We start from the raw sequence: 20,526 nt of genomic DNA, 5'->3' as shown, positions 1-20,526 counted from the left end.
TACACCTCAGTGCGATTGCGGCCTTTCATCAGCCCCTGGAAGGGAAAGCCCTCTCACTCCATCCCTTAGTCACTCGCTTCATGAAGGGCCTGCTGAACGTCCACCCCCCTCTCAAACCTCCCCCGGTGGTTTGGGACCTTAACGTGGTTCTAGCTCAACTAATGAAACCTCCATTTGAGCCCCTAGACAAATGCCATCCAAAATTCCTCACTTGGAAGGTAATTTTCCTACTTGCACTCACGTCCGCACGGCGGGTTAGTGAGCTACAAGCTCTGGTAGCGGACCCACCCTTCACGGTATTCCATCACGACAAGGTGGTACTCCGCACCCATCCAAAGTTCCTACCTAAAGTAGTGTCTGATTTCCATCTCAATCAGTCCATTGTCTTACCTGTGTTTTTTCCCAAGCCCCACTCTCACCCCGGAGAAGTGGCGCTCCACACTCTTGACTGCAAAAGAGCGTTGGCCTTTTACCTCCAACGCACTCAGCCACACCGGAAAGTCCCACAACTGTTTTTGTCCTTCGACCCAAACCGGTTAGGTCACCCAGTTTCCAAACGCACCTTGTCCAACTGGTTGGCCGATTGCATCTCCTTTTGCTACGCTCAGGCTGGTCTCGCGCTGCATGGTCGAGTAACGGGACACAAAGTCCGAGCGATGGCAGCCTCCGTAGCCTTCCTCAGGTCAACACCTATTGAGGAAATCTGCAAGGCTGCCACATGGTCTTCGGTTCATACCTTCACCTCCCACTACTGTCTGGACTCCCTGTCCAGAAGCGATGGCCGGTTCGGCCAATCGGTGTTGCGAAATCTATTTGCTTAAATTGCCAACTTCCCTCCATCCCTCTTCAGTAAGCTTGGAGGTCACCCACATGTGAGAATATCATGCCTGCTTGTCCTGGGATAAAGCACAGTTACTTACCGTAACAGGTGTTATCCAGGGACAGCAGGCATATATTCTCACAACCCACCCACCTCCCCGAGGTTGGCTTCTTGGCTAGTTAAGTGAACTGGAGACCACGAGGGGATGCACCCCCTAGTGGAGCAGGAAGGCACGCATGCGTGGAGCAGCAGAGCAAACTTAAATCTTCAATCAAGTTTGCTTGAAAATGCTTCCGCATCGGGGCTCCGTAGATGACGTCACCCACATGTGAGAATATATGCCTGCTGTCCCTGGATAACACCTGTTACGGTAAGTAACTGTGCTTTTTGTCAGAAGAAACTTGTACAGTAGCTTTATGTACACGGCTGGATTTCTGTCTCCAAAATGTGACTTCGGTCATTTATAGACCATGTGCATTTTCTGTGTCTGATAGATTCCAAATGCCAGTGAAAAAACTGTTATGGAAAAACTGTTCCAGAGAGATCAACTGGTTCGTCAAAGCCAGGTAGAGTATTAGAAAACTTATTTTAACCAGTTAGGAAACATTGAGCCTTATATAGGTTCAGTGTTGTGGCCTAGAGAATGACACGGTGACAAAATTCATCTATGGATAACCGCGGGAAACCATCTCCATGTCATACTTTAAGGAGCGAGGGAAGAATCAGAGAATGAATGGGTCCAGCCACTGAGCTTCAAGCCTTGCATTGAAGAATGCTGGTATAGAAGGACTGAGGTTGAGATAGACACTAAAGAATGACACGGGATGGTTTCCAGCCACTGACCCTCAAGCCTTGCATTGAAGAATGCTGGTGTAGAAGGACCGAGATTGAGATAGACACTAAAGAATGACAAGGGATGGTTTCCAGCCACTGACCCTCAAGCTTGGCATTGAAGAATGCTGGTGTAGAAGGACCGAGGTTGAGATAGACACTAAAGAATGACACGGGATGGTTTCCAGCCACTGACCCTCAAGCCTTGCATTGAAGAATGCTGGTGTAGAAGGACCGAGATTGAGATAGACACTAAAGAATGACAAGGGATGGTTTCCAGCCACTGACCCTCAAGCCTTGCATTGAAGAATGCTGGTATAGAAGGACTGAGGTTGAGATAGACACTAAAGAATGACACGGGATGGTTTCCAGCCACTGACCCTCAAGCCTTGCATTGAAGAATGCTGGTATAGAAGGACTGAGGTTGAGATAGACACTAAAGAATGACACGGGATGGTTTCCAGCCACTGACCCTCAAGCTTGGCATTGAAGAATGCTGGTGTAGAAGGACCGAGGTTGAGATAGACACTAAAGAATGACACGGGATGGTTTCCAGCCCATGACCCTCAAGCCTTGCATTGAAGAATGCTGGTGTAGAAGGACCGAGGTTGAGATAGACACTAAAGAACGAAGTGGGATGTTTCCCGCGGTTGTCTGCGGGGACGGGAACAGTGATGAATTTAGTCACTGTATCATTCTCTACTCTGGCCTGCTTGAATTAATGTAAATTTTAGGAGCTGAAGATAAAACCCTTCTGCTTTTTTCTCACTGTGATGTCTATGAATTGAATTTTTTTTTTTTTTGGGGGGGGGGGGGGTTGTTGTTTTAAATTTTTGGAATGTATGCACTGATGAGTGTTGTGTTAACCATGGCCTGAAGCGAGGCTGAATTTTTCTGGCTTCCAAGCCAAAGGAGATAATGGGGCCATGTTGGCTTCGTGAGGAGTAAGGAAAAGCAACTTACAGGGGGGGTATAGTGGGGAGTATTCAGAGCAGCCAGACATGGTCTCCTTACTGAGATATTACGAGTAGAAAGATGTCATGTATTTAGTTTTCTTCCCTGATGCTGTCAAGGTTTTAATATAGTGTTGTCATCCCAGAGCAAAATAAAATGGACACGTCTGAGAGCAGTTTTCATCCCTGGACCTACTTTTACTGATTTCCCAATTAATAGAAGTGAAATGGTGTGGCAGCCGTGTTAATCCACTCTTCAAAGTAGCATGTAGAAATAAAACAAAAACATAAAGAAAAAAAAATACCTTTTTTAATTGGACTAATTTAATGTAGCTTTCAAAGGTAACCCCCTTCTTCCTCAGATCAGAAGAAAGGGTTACCTTGAAAAGCTAATCATAAACTGCATTAAGGGCTCCTCTTACTAAGCGGAATAGCGCGCGCTAGACGCTAATGCCAGCATTGAGCTGGTGTTAGTTCTAGCTGCGTAGCGCGGGGTTAGCGCGCGCTAATAATAAGACTTACTTTATTTTCTTGTATACCGCCCCACCAGCAGTTCTAGGCGGTTCACAACAAAAGAACTGAAACATTTCAGTTAAAAAAATACAATTTCAACAAACACAACTATTTTAATTTTTTTATTTATTGAATTTTCTATACCGTTCTCCCAGGAGAGCTCAGAACGGTTTACATGAATTTATTCAGGTACTCAAGCATTTTTCCCTGTCTGTCCGGGTGGGCTCACAATCTACCTAATGTACCTGGGGCAATGGGGGGGATTAAGTAACTTGTCCAGGGTCACAAGGAGCAGAGTGGGATTCGAACCCACAACCTTAGGGTGCTGAGGCTGTAGCTTTAACCATTGAGCCACTCTAGAATCAAAATGCATTAGAAGTGAGCCAAGTAAAGGGCAGTCAAGCCATTGTGACATCACTGATGAGGTTGGCTCTTATTGGTGGAATGAGGCATTATGATGTCACAATACCTGCTCTGCTTATCAGAGGCTGAAACTTTTCACACTATTCATTCAATTTTTTTATACTGTTCTCCTAGGGGAGCTCAGAGTGGTTTACACATGAATTTATTCAGGTACTCACGCATTTTTCCCTGTCTGTCCTGGTGGGCTCACAATCTATCTAATGTACCTGGAACAATGGGGGGGATTAAGTGGCTTGCCCAGGGTCAAGGAGCAGAGTGGGATTCGAGGCTGAGGCTATAGCTTTAACCATTGAGCCACTCTAGAATCAAAATGCATTAGAAGTGAGCCAAGTAAAGGACAGTCAAGTCATTGTGACATCACTGATGAGGTTGGCTCTTATTGGTGGAATGAGGCATTGTGACATCACAGTATCAGCTCTGGTTACCAGGAACTTTTCAGACTATTCAATTTCTATACCGTTCTCCCAGGGGAGCTCAGAACGGTTTACATGCATTTATTCAAGTACTCAAAGCATTTTTCCCTGTCTGTCCTGGTGGGCTCCCAATCTATCTAATGTACCTGGGGCAATGGGGGGATTAAGTGACTTGCCCAGGATCACAGTAGAGAGTTGCGCGGGGACAGAAATCCCACCCGTCCCCACCCGTCCCCGCCAAAGTCCCACCCGTCCCCACCCGTCCCCGTGAAGACTCCCACCCGTCCCCACCCGTCCCCGCGAGGAATCCCCTCCGTCCCCGCCCGTCCCTGCAAGGAATCCCCTACGTCCCCGCCTGTCCCTATAAACTACAGAAATAGTTATTTCATTTAATTATGCTACTGAATTAAAGGCTCTGGTAGAAACCCATTTAAAAATAAGCAAAAAGACTTTATTAATTTGGAAATATTAATTGGGAAGAATACATACTTTGTAAACGGGTTTCTACCAGAGCCTCTAATGTTTATAAATTTTTATCAACACAACTAATATACTACTTTATCCTTAAGCAAAAAAAAAAAAAAAAAGAATTTTTTTCCTACCTTTATTGCCTGGTTTCTGCTTTCTTCATGTTCTCATTCAATTCCTTCCATCCACTGCCTCTCTTCTCTCTGTGTCTTCCATTTGCTCTGTTACTGTGCCTCTCCCTTTCTCCCCTCTCCCAAATTGGTCTGGCACCCATCTTTTTCCCTCCGCTCCCCCCATAGTCTGGCACCTCTGTCTTCTTCCCTGCCAGCGTCTTCTTCCCATTCCCTCTTCCCCATTTCCTTTCAGTGTCCTTCTCCCCCACCATCTTCCCCATGTCCTGTCTCCCCCCTCTGCTTTCCCCATGTCCTTTCAGCGGCCTTCTCCCCCCTCTGTCTTCCCCATGTCCTTTCAGCGGCCTTCTCCCCCATCTGTCTTCCCCATGTCCTTTCAGTGGCATTCTCCACCCCTTTGTCTTCCCCAGTGCTTTCAGGGTCCTTGCCCCCCCTTCCTCCCGTTTACCCCCATGTCCTTTCAGCGTTCTTTTCCACCCCTTTGTCTTCCCCAGTGCTTTCAGCGGCCTTCTCCCCCCTTAAGCGTCTTTTCTTCTCCACTCCACCTTTCCTCCCTCCCTGCCTCCACCTTTGTGGCGCTTTTGCACCGGACCGACAACAGAACAGGCCCGGTCGGACAAATCTCTCTGTCCTGTAGCCGCGAATCTAAATTACCTTCTTACAGCAGCTGGAGTAGTGAAGCTGCTGTAAGAGGTAATTTAGATTCGCGGCTACAGGGCAGGGAGATTTGTCGGCCGGGCCTGTTGTCGGTCGATCGGGGGACCTGACCGGCTGTGCACATTCTTCGGGGCGGACCGCCCCCTCCCCCCTCTTTCGTTCGCCATTGCCTTCTCCCTACCTGCCCTGCCGCACACAACCGACCGGAAGTCTTCCTGATGTCAGCGCTGACGTCGGAGGAAGGGAGGGCTTTGCTTAAGCCCTCCCTCCGACGTCAGCGCTGACATCGGGAAGATTTCCGTTCGGCTGTGTGCTGCGATAGGGCAGGTAAGGAGAAGGAGACTACCCTCGCGGCTCGAGTGCACTGCGATCCAACCCCGCAGGAACCCCGCGACCCTCGGAGGCGTCCCCACGGGATCCCCGCGACCCTAGGGGGCGTCCCCACGGGATCCCCGTGACCCAAAGGGGGAACCCGCGGGATCCCCGCGGGTCCCGCGGGATTCCCGTCATCCCCGTTCCCGTGCAGCTCTCTAGATCACAGTATGGGTTTGAACCCACAACCTCAGGGTGCTGAGGCTGTAGCTTTAACCACTGCGCCATACTCTCCCCCAAACTACTCAATCCATTAAATACAGCATCAGATAAAAAGTACATCTAAAATAGAGAGCCTAATAAAAAAAATACCTTCTTAAATATCAACCTTCTTGTTTATGAAATAGGTGAGTTTTCAATAATTTCCTAAATGTAAGATAAGAATAGGCTTGAACAATCAGCGGACTCATCCCGGAGTTCAACTTCCCAGCCTGATATTCCAGTGTCTTGTCCAAAAAAGTCTTATAGCGACAGGCCCTTGGGGTAGGGAAGAGGAACAGACCTGAATTTCTGGTACATTTGAATGAATTAAACAGTTTCAGGTAAGATACCAGATAGGAAGGTAATAATCTGCTGCATGCTCTAAAAACGCTAGCCCTAAGTTAGTCCAATAAAAAAAAAGGTACGAGTGTTCATTTTTTCTAATTGATAGAACATTTTATAATACTGTGCTGTGAAGCTGAAAGAATGAACGGCAAGGTCCCTGCCTAAAACGACGCCTAATGGGCTAATAAGGTTGCTTCTGTTTTCAGTTGGTGGTGGACTGGTTGGAGAGCATCGCCAAGGATGAAATCGTAGATTTTTCGGATAACATTGAGTTTTATGCCAAATCTGTTTACTGGTAAGATAATGCCATGGGAACATTCTGTACTTAAAAATAAAGTGATTATATTTTCTTTTTCATATATCTTAGGGATTATGTGAAACCTCTCTCTCCCTTTGTTTGTGTATATATTTTGAAAGCTACAAGCACCACACTTGTTCAAAAATAAGCGAATAGTAAAATTTTACAATTGATATCCACATGGTTTTAAGGAAAATGCAAAAGTTCTTCTTAGACCTCCCAAAAAAGGAGGGGGAGGGGGTTTACTTAGTAACAAAAAGTCCTGTCTCTTCCTTATAATTCTGCTTTTTTTATGTTGATTAGCTGTGATGGCATTTGAAGTTCGGCTTCATTTCTGCTGTTTTCCCAAAGTGGGGTTAGAAACCGACGTGATTTGATAAGGTCATAGTACTTGGGGGTCTGTAAAGTTGCAAGATTCTGTCCTGAAAGTAATATGGTCTAGTTTTAGCTTTTGGAGACTCCTTGTGTATTCTGTGGGGTAAAACCTTAAAAGTGAAGGGGGAGGACTAGTAATTTTGATTTATTTATTTATATACCACTTTTAACCTTAATACCGCTAGCTCCTTCCCGATTCCCCAAAGCAACCTCATCTACTCTTTATCTCCTCTAGAAATTACCAGATAACTTCTTCTTGTAATACGTTGTTTGTAATTCTTTTGTAATCCGCCTTGAACCGCAAGGCAGTGGTGGAATAGAAATCTCTAATGTAAAGTAACCTAAGTGGTGTACATTCAGGTACTCAAGCATTTTTCCCTATCTGTCTGGCAGGCTCACACTCTACACATCTCCCTCGTTCTTCACGGGGGATAGGGGCAGAGCCGGACCGCGAATAGGGAAATAAACATAGAAACATAGAAATAGACGACAGATAAGGGCCACGGCCCATCTAGTCTGCCCACCCTAATGACCCTCCCCTACCTTTGCCTAATGAATAGAACCCACGTGTCGATCCCATTTGGCCTTAAAATCAGGCACGCTGCTGGCCTCAATCACCTGCAGTGGAAGACTATTCCAACGATCAACCACCCTTTCAGTGAAAAAGAATTTCCTGGTGTCACCTCGTAGTTTCCCGCCTCTGATTTTCCACGGATGCCCTCTTGTTGCCGTGGGTCCCTTGAAAAAGAAGATATCTTCCTCCGCTTCGATGCGGCCCGTGAGATACTTGAACGTCTCGATCATGTCCCCCCTCTCTCTGCGCTCCTTGAGCGAGTATAGCTGCAGTTTGTCTAACCGTTCTTCGTACGGGAGATCTTTGAGTCCCGAGACCATCCGGGTGGCCATTCTCTGAACCGACTCCAATCTCAGCATATCTTTGCGATAATGTGGCCTCCAAAATTGCACACAGTATTCCAGGTGGGGCATTGCACACAGTATATCCGGCTCTGACCCACCCCCGCCTCTCTCCTGCCTTCCCCCAGCATTCTGGCCTTACCTGGTGGTCTAGCAAGACTACGGCGGGAGCTCACGGCAGCCATTTCCTATTGGCGATCTACACAGGGCAGGAGCGTAGGAAGATTGCTCCTGCCCCGAAAGCCCTGCTTGTGTCTCTTCTAGGTGTGTGGTACTGTGCCTGCCTCCCCCTTACCACAACCTCGGTGCTGAGGCTGTGGCTCTAACCACTGCACCACACACTCTAACTTTCTGGATTATGTATTCTTTCACTCATTTCTATGATAGCCATCTTTTTTTTTTTTCTGCATCCTGCAGGGAAAATACATTACACACACTGAAGCAGCGAAGTTTGCCTTCATTTGTTGGAAGCAGTCGACCACTGGTATCGGAACTAGTAAGTGTCTTTGAAACCAGAATCCACATTCTTGTATGTGATAAATCGTGACAGGACTGACACATTTGGAGAAATTTGTGTCTTACCTGATGATGATTTTCTTTCCCTTAGCCCTGCCAGATGAGTCCAGAACCTGTGGGTTATGTCTACCAATATGCTGAATTACCATGACTTACCTGCAGTGGACCACTTCCCTTTTTTTCTACATATACTAGGAGCAAGTGGAAGGAGGGGGGAGTGTTATCATTTGAGACTCCTTGACCAAGTCTAAATCAGACATAGCATCATAGGACACCGGGAAGAATTCTGGGGAAGAGGCTGTATTGAAAGCTATTTTTTAAACTTCACTGTCTCTCTAAGGATAGAAGGAGACTAGTGATAATAGTTCCTGCTGTTGGACCCAGCACTGTTACAAAGTTGCTGAATGTCTCCTGGTATAGAGCCCATTGGTTCAGAACTAGCTCCAGCTGTCGGTTCCCAAGGGTGGAGGGAAATCACCTGAAAGACTGTTGTCCAGAGCATCCCCCACTGTGCTCCACTGTGAATATTGGGCCTACAGCCTTCCTGGAGTTGGCCTACTTGAAACTTCTGCACCAGGCTACATCTGTCCATTTGCTGGAGACAGAGAAATACTGAGGAGCCAAAGTCAGCTCTGTCTCCATCTGCTGGCAGGGATGTATAATTCACCCTTTACGTCTCTTCAAGATATTTGAAGAGTTTTATCTCTTCTCCTGTATGGCTGCAGTAATTCTTCATGTTACCAAATATTTTGGGTGTGAAACCATGGGTAGACATTGTCTATAGGATTGACATGGTAGTATGTGAGCGTTTGAAAAGTGATAATCTATGTAGGAGCCCATTAAAAAAATACTTTGAATGCAGCAGATATTTTTATTTGTTCCCTTTTCATGTTTGGTGTTGAAAAAGAACAAATGCAAACTCAAGTTTTTTTTTCCATTTAGGATCCTGATGCCCCAATTAGGCAGAAAATGCCACTTGAAGACTTGGATCGGGAAGATGACATCAGATTACTGAAATACCTTTTCACCCTCATTCGAGCTGGGATGACAGATGAGGTGAGGCGACACAAACACTTTATCATGTTTTATTAGTAGGTTCCAAATTTAGCACTGCTGATATATATTAAAATTCTTCCCATGGTGTTGCTTCTGCACCAAGAGGTTGTGAGATCAAATCCTGGTGCTGCTCCTTGTGACCCTGGGCAAGTCAATTAATCTTCCAGTGCCCACCGCTTTGAATGTCAGCTTTGAAATGCCAAAGCCACAAAAAGGCGATACAAAAGTCCCTATTCCCTTTCATCAAGCCCAGTATCCTGTTTCCAACAATGGCCAACGCAGGTCACAAGTACCTGTTAGAAACTCAAAGAGTAGCAACATTCCAGAGCGGAGATTGTGATGTCATAATGCCTCATTCCGCCAATGCCTAAGAGCCAACCTCAGCAGTGATGTCACAATGGCTTGTTTCCAACAGTGACCAACGCAGGTCACAAGTACCTGTCAGAAACCCAAACAGTAGCAACATTCCAGAGCGGAGATTGTGATGTCATAATGCCTCATTCCACCAATGCCTAAGAGCCAAACTCATCAGTGATGTCACAATGGCTTGACTGTCCTATACTCGGCTAATATAAGAATTGCCATTCTGGGACAGAGCCCAGTATCCTATTTCCAACAGTGACCAACCCAGGTCCCAAGTACCTAGCTAGATGCCAAGTAGTAAATCAGATTGTATGCTGCTTATCCTAGAAATAATGGCCTATGGATGTCCCTTTTAGGAAGTTATCCAAACCTTTTTTAAACCCCACTAAGCTAACTGATTTCACCACATTCTCCGGCAACAAATTTTAGAGTTTAATTGCACGTTGTGTGAAGAAATATTTTCTCTGGTTTGTTTTCAATCTACTACTTAGTAGCTTCATCACATATCCCCTAGTCCTAGGATTTTTGGAAAGAGTGAACAAGTGATTCACATCAACCCTTTCATTATTTTATAGACCTTTGCATTGCATATACCTCCACTGCTCTCCTTTCCTATCCTTCACCTTCCTTAGTAAGTTTTAAACATAACTTTTTCTCTGCATACCAGGAGAAAATACTTTGAATCCGTTAACTGGATCAGTTCTCCTGTGGTTTATGGATGAAGAGAAGAGTATTAAATGCTAATCTGTTGACCATTCTGCTTATGAGAAAAATCGGAGAGAGATGGTGATAACTTACTCTGCTCTCTCTGCAGGCACAGCGTCTGTGTAAGCGATGTGGCCAGGCCTGGAGAGCTGCAACTCTGGAAGGCTGGAAACTGTACCATGATCCCAACATTAATGGAGGTACCATATCACTTTAGAACGTGGAGTATGGGGCCCAGTTCCAAGCATCAGAAGGCAACAGATGCTGGCAAATGGCATAAAGAAATAATTATGTCTTCATAAACTGAGATTCTGAATGCTTTTTTGGGTATAAAATTACAGTAGACTGTCGGTTAACCGGCACCCATGGAGATTGATAGATGCCAGATAAATGTAGCTTCTGGTTTCTTGAGTGTTACTATTAAAAATAGGCCTAACTAATACTATACCCCATACTGTGCCATACCATAAACTGTTCCAGACAAACTAACAAACATGTGGTAGGCAAAGCATGGGCATACTCAGGTGTGGCGTGCCAAGTTTACACTTAAATTTCTGCCAGAAATTGATTGTATTTTTCCATAGCAAAGCAGCAGATGAATCCAGACTAGTGGGTATAGCTCACATCGACCAGCAGGTGGAGATAGAGAACTGATTAACAGTTGGCCTTAAAGCCTGGTGTTCTTTCTGTTGATTCAGTTTTGCTCTATCTCCCAGCATGGACTGAGCTAGCCCTCTAGCTCTTGGATTCTGGATGCTGCCGGAGATATTGGTGTTCAGTGGCCTTCCTCTGTTGAGACTATGTCTCTTCAGTAGGATAGGGGTGCCTGGCTGAGTGGTGCCGGCTTTAGGAGTTACACCTGGGCCCCCCCAGGTCCCTACTCCACCCTCCCCTCCGGGTGATTGAGGGGTTGTTGGTCCTGCAGGAGTCGTCTTTCTTCATTCCAGTAAAAAAAAAAAAAAAAAAAAAAAGAATCGACTTCCTGTTCATGCTGAGCTTGGCAATTTGTGCTTTTGCTTGCAGTACACTTACCAGCTGTGTCCTGGCGTCTAGGATCGCGGGAGCAGAGGGGTGAGTGTTTTCCCTGCCTCGGGGCTTGGGTGTCGCGTTCCCGACTGTAGGGGCGGTTGGGGGCGGAGTCGGGAGTCGGCGGCGTTTGCCGCGTGTGAAAAAAAAAAAAAAAAAGAAACAGCAGCCGCGCTGAAACGCGGCATGGCAACGGAGGCCGGTCAGAGGTGTTCGCGCTGTGGGGCGCGCAGGGCACCGTCGGGCCTTTGCTCGGCCGAGTGTGAGCTGGCCCTGGCTGAAGGGGCTTTGTTGCAGGCTTGTGAGCTGGCGATTTCCCGGGTAACAGAGGCACGGGACATGTCCCCGGCATGCAAGGGTGAGTCAGAGCTGCGAGGCTCTTCCTTAGCAGGGGGGAGTTCAGCGGCGGTGGGGGAGGCGGGAGCAATGGCGGAAGTCGCGGCCCCGCTCCCCGGCCCGGAGCAGGGCGGTTCAGCGGCCCTTCAGTGGGGTTCTTTTTCGCCGGAATTTGTGATGCTGCTGCACAGGGCATTTTTGTTACAGGGTGCGCAGCCCGCCCCGCCGGTGCCAGTGGTCGAGGTGTCCCTTCCGGTGCCCTCAACGTCGGCGGTGGTGCCTGGGGAGACAGGCAAACCTGCTGAGGGCACTGTGGGGTCGCCAGCGAGGGCGCTGGGTGCAAAGAAGCGCAGGCTCGCGACCGTGGAAACCGAGGATATTCTGGCTAGATCCCCTTTTTCTCTTCCAGAATCGTTGGAGGAGGGGGAGGTCCTGGATTGGGATGCAGGGGATCCCCCGGGTCAAGAAGTGGATGACCCGTCCGCTCTACGGTTATTTCATAGGGAAGAATTGTCTTCCTTAATTTCAAAGGCTTTACAGGGGCTGAATATTTCTCAGGCTGATACTGCAGTATCAGGTAATCCCCTGATGGCGGGCACACGGAGACCACCTAAGGCTTTTCCGGTGCATGAAGCCATGCAGGAGCTGATCTCGGCGCAATGGGATACGCCGGAAGCCAGTTTAAGGGTGGCAAAAGCCATGCGGCTCTTGTATCCGGTGGACCCGGCTGAACTGGATAAGTTTAGATTGCCCAGGGTGGATGCTTTGGTGGCCGCGGTAACCAAACGGACTACCTTACCGGTGGAGGGGGGAGTGACGTTGAAGGATGCGCAGGATAGGAAGATTGAATCTTCCTTAAAAATGTCCTTTGAGGTCGCGGCACTGACCTTGCAGGCCGCCATATGCAGTTCTTATGCGGCACGAGCATGTCTGCAGTGGTCGCAAGTGGTGGCAGATAATTTAACGGAGCCTGGAGGTTCTGTCCATGCGGAACTGGCAGATTTGGAGTCCGGCTTGGCTTATTTGGCAGACTCCTTATATGATATTGTTAGGGCGTCTGCGAAGCAGATGTCTCTTTCAGTGGTATCTCGCAGATCCCTATGGCTACGGCATTGGGCGGCCGATGCTGCTTCTAAGCTTCGGCTGGTACGGCTCCCTTTTAAAGGGGGTTTCTTGTTTGGAGAAGATTTAGATAAACTGGTGAAGGATTTTGGGGATACCAAAACTCAGCGTTTACCGGAGGATAGGGCTAGGCCCCCGGTGAGGCCCTCATCGTCGAGACCGCGCTTCAGGGATGTTCGGAGATCCAGGTCTGGTAAGCCTTTCTTCAGATCGGCTGCTGGTTCGTCCTCTGCTTCGAGGCCAAGGTTTCAGCAGAGGGGTTCCTTTCGTACGACGAGACCCTCTTCGGGGCAGTCCACGCGTACCCCAGCCACTCGCACTCCACAATGACGGGGGCGTGGCTCCCTCCGCCTTTCCCTTAGGGGGCCGGCTTTCGGAGTTCCGGGCGGAGTGGGCCACGATCACGTCAGATCAGTGGGTGTTGGACATTGTTCAAGAAGGGTACAAGTTAGAGTTCGCCTCTCCCGTCGTAGATTCTTTCTTGGTGTCCCCGTGCAATGGGGCGGCCAAGGGAGACGCGGTCCGGATGACTCTTCAGGGACTGCTCGAGCTAGGGGCTGTGGTACCGGTGCCCCCGGAAGAAGTAGGCACCGGTATATATTCCCTTTACTTCATTGTGCCAAAGAAGGGGGGATCCTTCAGGCCGGTGCTGGATCTCAAAAGAGTCAACAGATTTCTCAGTGTTCGCCATTTCCGGATGGAGACGGTGCGCTCGGTTATTGCGGCAGTACGACCGGGAGAGTTCCTCACGTCCCTCGATCTCAAGGAGGCATACCTCCATATTCTGATCTGGCCTCCGCATCAGCGGTATCTGCGGTTTGCGATTCTCGGCCAGCATTATCAGTTTCGGGCAATGCCCTTTGGCTTGGCAACGGCCCCCCGCACCTTTTCCAAGGTCATGGTGGTGGTAGCCACCTTCCTCCGCAAGGAGGGGATTCGGGTACACCCTTACCTAGACGACTGGTTAATCCGCGCCTCGTCCAGCCAGGAGAGTGTGGCGGTTACTCAGCGAGTGATTTCGCTCCTACAGTCGTTGGGGTGGATTGTCAACTTTCCCAAGAGTTTTCTGTCCTCGTCGCAGTCGTTGGTGCATCTGGGGGTGCGGTTCGACACGGCTCTGGGGAAGGTGTTTCTACCCCGAGACCGGGGGGAGAAATTGCAGGCTCAAATTCGCCTACTTCTCGGGACGGCCAGACCGCGAGTTTGGGATTATGTACAAGTGCTGGGTTCCATGGTGGCGACTCTGGAGGTGGTCCCCTGGGCGCGGAGCCACATGAGGCCCTTACAACAGTCTCTGCTCTCTCGCTGGTCCCCAGCTTCTCTGAACTACAATGTGCGTCTCCCATGGAGTCGTCGAGCAGCTCACAGCATGCAGTGGTGGCTCCACGAGTTGCATCTGTGGAAGGGCATGCCGTTGGCCACGCCAGACTGGGTAGTGGTCACCACGGATGCCAGTCTGCGGGGTTGGGGGGCCCAGTGCCTGCAGGCGTCAGTGCAGGGGATGTGGTCCTTCCAGGAGGCCCAGTGGCCCATCAATTTGTTGGAATTAAAGGCAGTCAGGCTGGCGCTGTTGGCTTTTCAGTCACTGATTCAGGACAAGCCGACCAGAGTCTTTTCGGACAGTGTCACGGCGGTCGCCTATGTCAATCGGCAGGGGGGCACCCGGAGTCCGCAGTTAGCAGAAGAGGCGAGAAATTTGTTTCAATGGGCGGAGAGGCATGTGCCGCTTCTCTCGGCGGCATACATTGCAGGTCACGAAAACGTGCAAGCGGACTTTCTCAGCAGAAATCTTCTGGACCCAGGAGAGTGGGAGTTGTCTCCTCGAGAGTTCGGCCGGCTAGTCAGTCGGTGGGGCTTGCCGGAGATGGATCTCATGGCCTCGTCCCGCAATGCGAAGTTGCCTCGGTTCTTCAGCAGACGCAAGGAAGAGGGTTCGGAGGGGGTGGACGCGTTAGCTCTCCCATGGCCTCCGAATTCCCTTCTGTATGTGTTCCCGCCGTGGCCCATGATAGGGCGAGTGTTGCAGCGCATCTCTCGCTTTCGCGGCAGAGTCATCCTGGTGGCTCCGGATTGGCCGCGTCGGCCGTGGTACGCAGATCTGATTCAGCTGTCGGTGGGCGAGCGGGTGACGTTCCAGGTAACGCCGGACTTACTGACGCAGGGTCCGATATGGATAGAAGATCCGGGCCGCTTTGGTCTTACGGCCTGGCTATTGAGCGGTCAAGGCTAAGAAAGAAGGGCTATTCAGAGAGGGTGATCGCCACTCTGCTTAAGGCCAAGAAGCTTTCGACGTCAGCCTCCTATGCGAGAGTCTGGAGGATTTTTGAGGCATGGTGCGGTCGCCAGGGAGTGGCGCCCTTCAAAGCTTCTCTGCCGGCTATTCTTGCTTTCCTGCAGGAGGGCGTCGAAAAAGGGTTAGCCTATAACTCTTTAAAGGTTCAGGTGGCGGCCATTGCCTGTTACAGGGGCCCAGTGGATCGATCGGCTCTCGCGTCACAGCCGGACGTGGTCCGTTTCCTCAGGGGGGTGAACCATCTCCGCCCGCCGGTCAAGCGTATTTGTCCAACGTGGAATCTTAAGCTCGTCCTTGGGAAGTTGCAGGGGGCACCTTTTGAGCCTCTGTCAGCGGCCACGTTAAAAGATGTCACACTGAAAACAGTTTTTTTGGTGGCAATGGCTTCAGCGAGGCGAGTATCGGAGCTGCAGGCGCTTTCTTGCAGAGAACCCTTTTTGCGTTTTTCGGAGACTGGGGTGTCGGTGCGTACGGTGCCGTCCTTCCTGCCGAAGGTTATTTCTGCCTTTCATGTGAACCAGGATTTGTTCCTTCCGTCCTTTCGGAGGGAGGATTGGGGGACACGATTTTTGTCTTTACGGCTGCTAGATGTACGCCGTGTGCTTCTCCATTATTTGGAAGTGACGAATGACTTTCGTCGGTCGGACCATCTCTTTGTCGCTTTCGCGGGGAAAAACAAAGGGATGGCGGCGTCTAAGGCGTCCATTGCGCGTTGGGTCAAGGACACTATTGCTTCAGCGTATGTGCTGTCAGGGAAGAAAGTACCGGAGCACCTTCATGCTCATTCCACTCGGGCTTTGGCAACCTCTTGGGCGGAGTCCGGGGGGATGTCTTTAGAGGAGATTTGCCGAGCGGCCACTTGGTCGTCGACAAATACTTTTTCACGGCATTATCGTTTAGATGTGGCGGCCCGTTCAGAGGCGAGTTTTGGCGCGGCAGTGCTGGCAGAGGCGGCATTGGCGTCCCACCCAGTTTGAGTTTGCTTTGCTACATCCCACTAGTCTGGATTCATCTGCTGCTTTGCTATGGAAGGTAAAATTATGGTCTTACCTGTTAATTTTCTTTCCTTTAGAAGCAGCAGATGAATCCAGAGCCCCTCCCCAAAAGGCACTGGTTGTGTGTATGGTGTTTAGTTGATTGGGTTAGTTGGGGCTATGGTTGGTAAGTGTATTATTTCATTGCTGAAAAAAAAAAAAAAAAAAAAATTTTTTTGGTACAAAAGAGAGACATAGGCTAATTTCAAGAAGAGAAAGACACATTTTCTACTGGAATGGAGTTTTGTTGCGGCTCATTCTCCTTTCGGGATGCTTGGGCAGAGTGCATAACTGAATCAACAGAAAGAACACCAGGCTTTAAGGCCAACTGTTAATCAGTTCTCTATCTCCACCTGCTGGTCGATGTGAGCTATACCCACTAGTCTGGATTCATCTGCTGCTTCTAAAGGAAAGAAAATTAACAGGTAAGACCATAATTTTACCTTATTTAAAGTATTACAGTACAGTGGTGCCTCGCACAGCGAACGCCTCGCACAGCGAACGCTGCGCACAACGAACTTTATGTCTTAATTCGTACAACGGACTTCGTTTCACACAACGAAGTCCGGGGTTCCTGCGGGGTTGGATCGCAGCGGGGTTGGTCGAGCCGCGAGGGTAGTCTCCTTCTCCTTACCTGCCCTGTCGCAGCACACAGCCGAACGGAAATCTTCCCGATGTCAGCGCTGACGTCGGAGGGAGGGCTTAAGCAAAGCCCTCCCTTCCTCCGACGTCAGCGCTGACATCAGGAAGACTTCCGTTCGGCTGTGTGCGGCTGCGGCAGGGCAGGTAGGAAGAAGGCAATGGCGAACGAAAGAGGGGGGAGGGGGCGGTCCGCCCCGAAGAATGTGCACAGCTGGTCAGGTCCCCCGATCGACCGACAACAGGCCCGGCCGACAAACCTCCCTGCCCTGTAGCCGTGAATCTAAATTACCTCTTACAGCAGCTTCAATAATCCAGCTGCTGTAAGAAGGTAATTTAGATTCGCGGCTACAGGACAGGGAGATTTGTCCGACCGGGCCTGTTCTGTTGTCGGTCGGGTGCAAAAGCGCCACAAAGGTGGAGGCAGGGAGGGAGGAAAGGTGGAGTGGAGAAGAAAAGACGCTTAAGGGGGGAGAAGGCCGCTGAAAGCACATGTTGGAGCAGGGGATGAGAGGGAGGGAGAGAAGGGGAAATATTGGACAAGGGCAGAAGGGATGCTAAATCATAGGGTGACAGGCAGAGAGAACAACAGGAAAAAGAGTGGAAGCAATCTTGAACCCTGAGGGTGAGGGCAGAGAGAGGTGGTGAGATGATTGATCATGGGGAGAGGGACAAAAGGGAATAGAGATGGGATAGGAAGATAGTGGAAGTAAAAGGACAGGGAGATGTATGTTTTTAGATGTATCTAAATAAAAATAATAACAAAAAATTTATCTTTTTTATGTCATCTTAGCATATTTTATGCTGCAGAACGAATTATTTTTTTTTACATGTATGGGAAAACGCGTTTCACATAACGAACGTTTCACATAACAAACTTGCTCCTGGAACCAATTAAGTTCGTTGTGTGAGGCACCACTGTATTTCCTTTTTTTTTTTTTTTTTGCTGGTTGCTTGAGTTCCTGTTAACAGAGAGTCTACTGTATTATTTATTTATTTTCAAGTTTAAAGTTTATTAAAATATTTGTTTGACCGCTTAATCTAATTTCTAAGCGGTTAACATAATAAAATTACATAAAAACAAGTGAAACAGTTACATTGAGACGTATATTAAAACGGGGAAAACACTTGACTTGCACAGACATACGGCAACAAAGGGACGGATGGGGAAGAACTACAATTGATATAGGATAGGCAAAACATAAATGGCTAAAACAATAGGCTAGGTAAAAAGATTTAATTATAAACTTGGTCCTTAAAAGGGCATTTTAACCAAAAGCGTCTCGGAATAAAAATGTCTTTAATCCTGTTTTAAATTGTTTTATATCTGATTCGTTACGAAGATATATAGGCAATAAATTCCAGAGAGAAGGAGCAGTAACAGCAAAATTGTTGGTGCGTAAAGTATTAATTGATTTTAAAGAAGGTATTTTGAGAAGTTGAGCAGAGGGATTTTGACGTAACATACGGGATTAACAGGCTATTAATAAAATCAGGTTGGCTATTCAGTCTGGTTGTAAATGTTAAAAGTGAAATTTTATAGTTAATCCTATGTTCGATTGGCAACCAATGGGCGTTGATTAGGAGAGGGGAGACGTGATCATATTTCTTTGCCCCGCTAATGATCTTAATAGCGGTATTTTGGACAATCTGTAGTCTGATCTCCTTTTTTGTAATGTCCTTATAAAATTTTCTTTTCCGCCTGCAACCTAGGTGGATTTCAATAAAACAAACATTGACTATTTCACATAATTTTCATAACCAAACAAACTGCACCAAGTAACCCTCTTCTGAAATTTCAAACATAAAATCTCACAAAGACATTTTCAATCCAAAAGGAATATTTCACACCATTTCGCTCTTGGAAAAAGCTTGTACAAGTAAAATCTTTTAACAAGGAACTGAAAACTTACTTAACTCCCGACATAAATAATCTCAAATAACCTGGCAACTGATACCACAATCGTGGGACCTGCAACTGAAATTGTGTCCCCAACTGACTCGATCGACAATCGCAACGCTGTTTCAGATCTTAAAGAACGTGTTGGCAGGTACTTCCTCAGTGCAATTGTCAGAACTTTATATTTAGTCCTAAACGCCATCGGTAGCCAGTATAGTTGTTTTGGAGCGGCTGGGGCACGGGCAGTGTGTCTGAGAATGAATACATGGATAGGAGACCATCGCAGGGGAGGAGACATAAGCATCCTGGGACTGTCAGCCAAGTCTCTTCCCTGAAGAAGCCTTTTCTGGGAACGTCAATCGCTCCTCCTAAACTTATTTGTTCCACTTCTTCACTGACGCTGAAACCGTGGATTGAAGACAAAGTTTTATATTATTTTTCTTTCCAGCTTATGATTTATCTTTAATCTTATCTATTGTTTTGCCTTTTGTCTTTGTTCTGTTCTATTTCTATCATTTAAATTTCTCCAGAATTCTACTGTTCAACGGTTCCCCCTTCTGCATCTATTCCTTTCTCTCCTCTCTTCTACCTTCCAAAGTATTTAGATCAATGCTGTCTTGTTAAAATGTTTATTTTTATTTTTTATTTTTCCTCTATCTCTACTTTTCACTTCTCTATTACCCTCCAGGTACTTTAGTTAGATTGTGAGCCTTCGGGACAGTAAGGGAATTTTTCAAGTACCTTTCTTATTTCTAATCTTAATGTATATTTTCTGTAAACCGCTTAGAACCTAACGGATGTAGCGGTATATAAGAAATAAGAAAAATAAATTACATTACATTAATTCTGGCGAAATATGCTCATATCTAGGTACCCCAGAAATCAATCGCATTATAGTATTTTTCACAACCTGCAGAGCTTTCACTCGGGGCTCCTTTTACGAAGGTGCGATAAGCGTTTTAGCGTGCGCACCGGATATACTGCGCGCTAGCCGAAAATCTACCGCCCGCTCAAAAGGAGGCGGGTAGCGGCTAGCGCCCGCTATTCCACATGTTAAGGCCCTAGCGTGGCTTTGTAAAAGGAGCCCGCTATATTTTACGATGCCTAAAAGCAGTGCCTTACAGAAATCGCGTTTTGTAATCACCAGACGTTGTATCGCTGTCCGAAAATCGGACCCAGCCATCATAGATTTTAATCTTGACAGTACTCGTAGCTGAAAAAAGTCCCCTAAATCACTTGCAATATAGGGACCTGCATAGTAAGTCTCGCATCCAACAATACCCCCAAGATTCTCATATGTGGTAAAATTGGAAATTTCACATCAGTCACTTTGAACTTCCTTTGCATTCAGGAGTACACCATCATTCCCTAAAAACATCACTTCAGTCTTTTGCAAATTCAAATTTAACTGATTATCCCTCATCCAGTTTTGTATATTTTCCAAACATGTGGTCAGTTTATTTTTAACATTATCAAGCTTGTTACTTACTGGGAAGAAAAAGTGTATATCATCGCATAAATGCGGTAATGAACCCCCAACTCCTCGAGCACCCGCCCTATCGAAGCAATATAGATAACATAACATCAAATTTTATTTGTATACTGCAATACAGTACTCACCCAAAATTTGTGAGGGTTCTGTTCCAGGAGCACCTGCGAATTTAAAAAAAAACCTCAAATGCGGTTTAGGAGCGGATCGGAGGCAGATGAGGGCTGCAGGGGCGGCGATGGGTGCTGAAAATTGGGTGCGGTATCGTTCTTAGTATTTTCTGACCGCCTCTTCCGGGAACTAAAGTCAGGAAATGCTTTGACACGTTATCT

The 20,526-nt window shown here is 47.7% G+C and overlaps 1 protein-coding gene across 1 annotated transcript in view; it reads left to right on the top strand.

Annotated features, from left to right (window-relative positions):
• The window catches only part of NUP107 (nucleoporin 107), a 94,625-nt gene that overhangs the window by 26,271 nt on the left and 47,828 nt on the right, over positions 1 to 20,526 (top strand). Inside the window, exons 9-13 of the mRNA XM_033951647.1 lie at positions 1,315 to 1,386; positions 6,334 to 6,422; positions 8,133 to 8,211; positions 9,174 to 9,287; positions 10,465 to 10,555. Coding sequence (XP_033807538.1) covers positions 1,315 to 1,386; positions 6,334 to 6,422; positions 8,133 to 8,211; positions 9,174 to 9,287; positions 10,465 to 10,555 — 445 coding nt within the window. The remainder of the gene's footprint in view (positions 1 to 1,314; positions 1,387 to 6,333; positions 6,423 to 8,132; positions 8,212 to 9,173; positions 9,288 to 10,464; positions 10,556 to 20,526) is intronic.

Source organism: Geotrypetes seraphini, chromosome 7 (genome assembly GCF_902459505.1).
Source record: "Geotrypetes seraphini chromosome 7, aGeoSer1.1, whole genome shotgun sequence".
NCBI lineage: Eukaryota > Metazoa > Chordata > Amphibia > Gymnophiona > Dermophiidae > Geotrypetes > Geotrypetes seraphini.
This window is presented reverse-complemented; position numbering and strand designations above follow the sequence as displayed.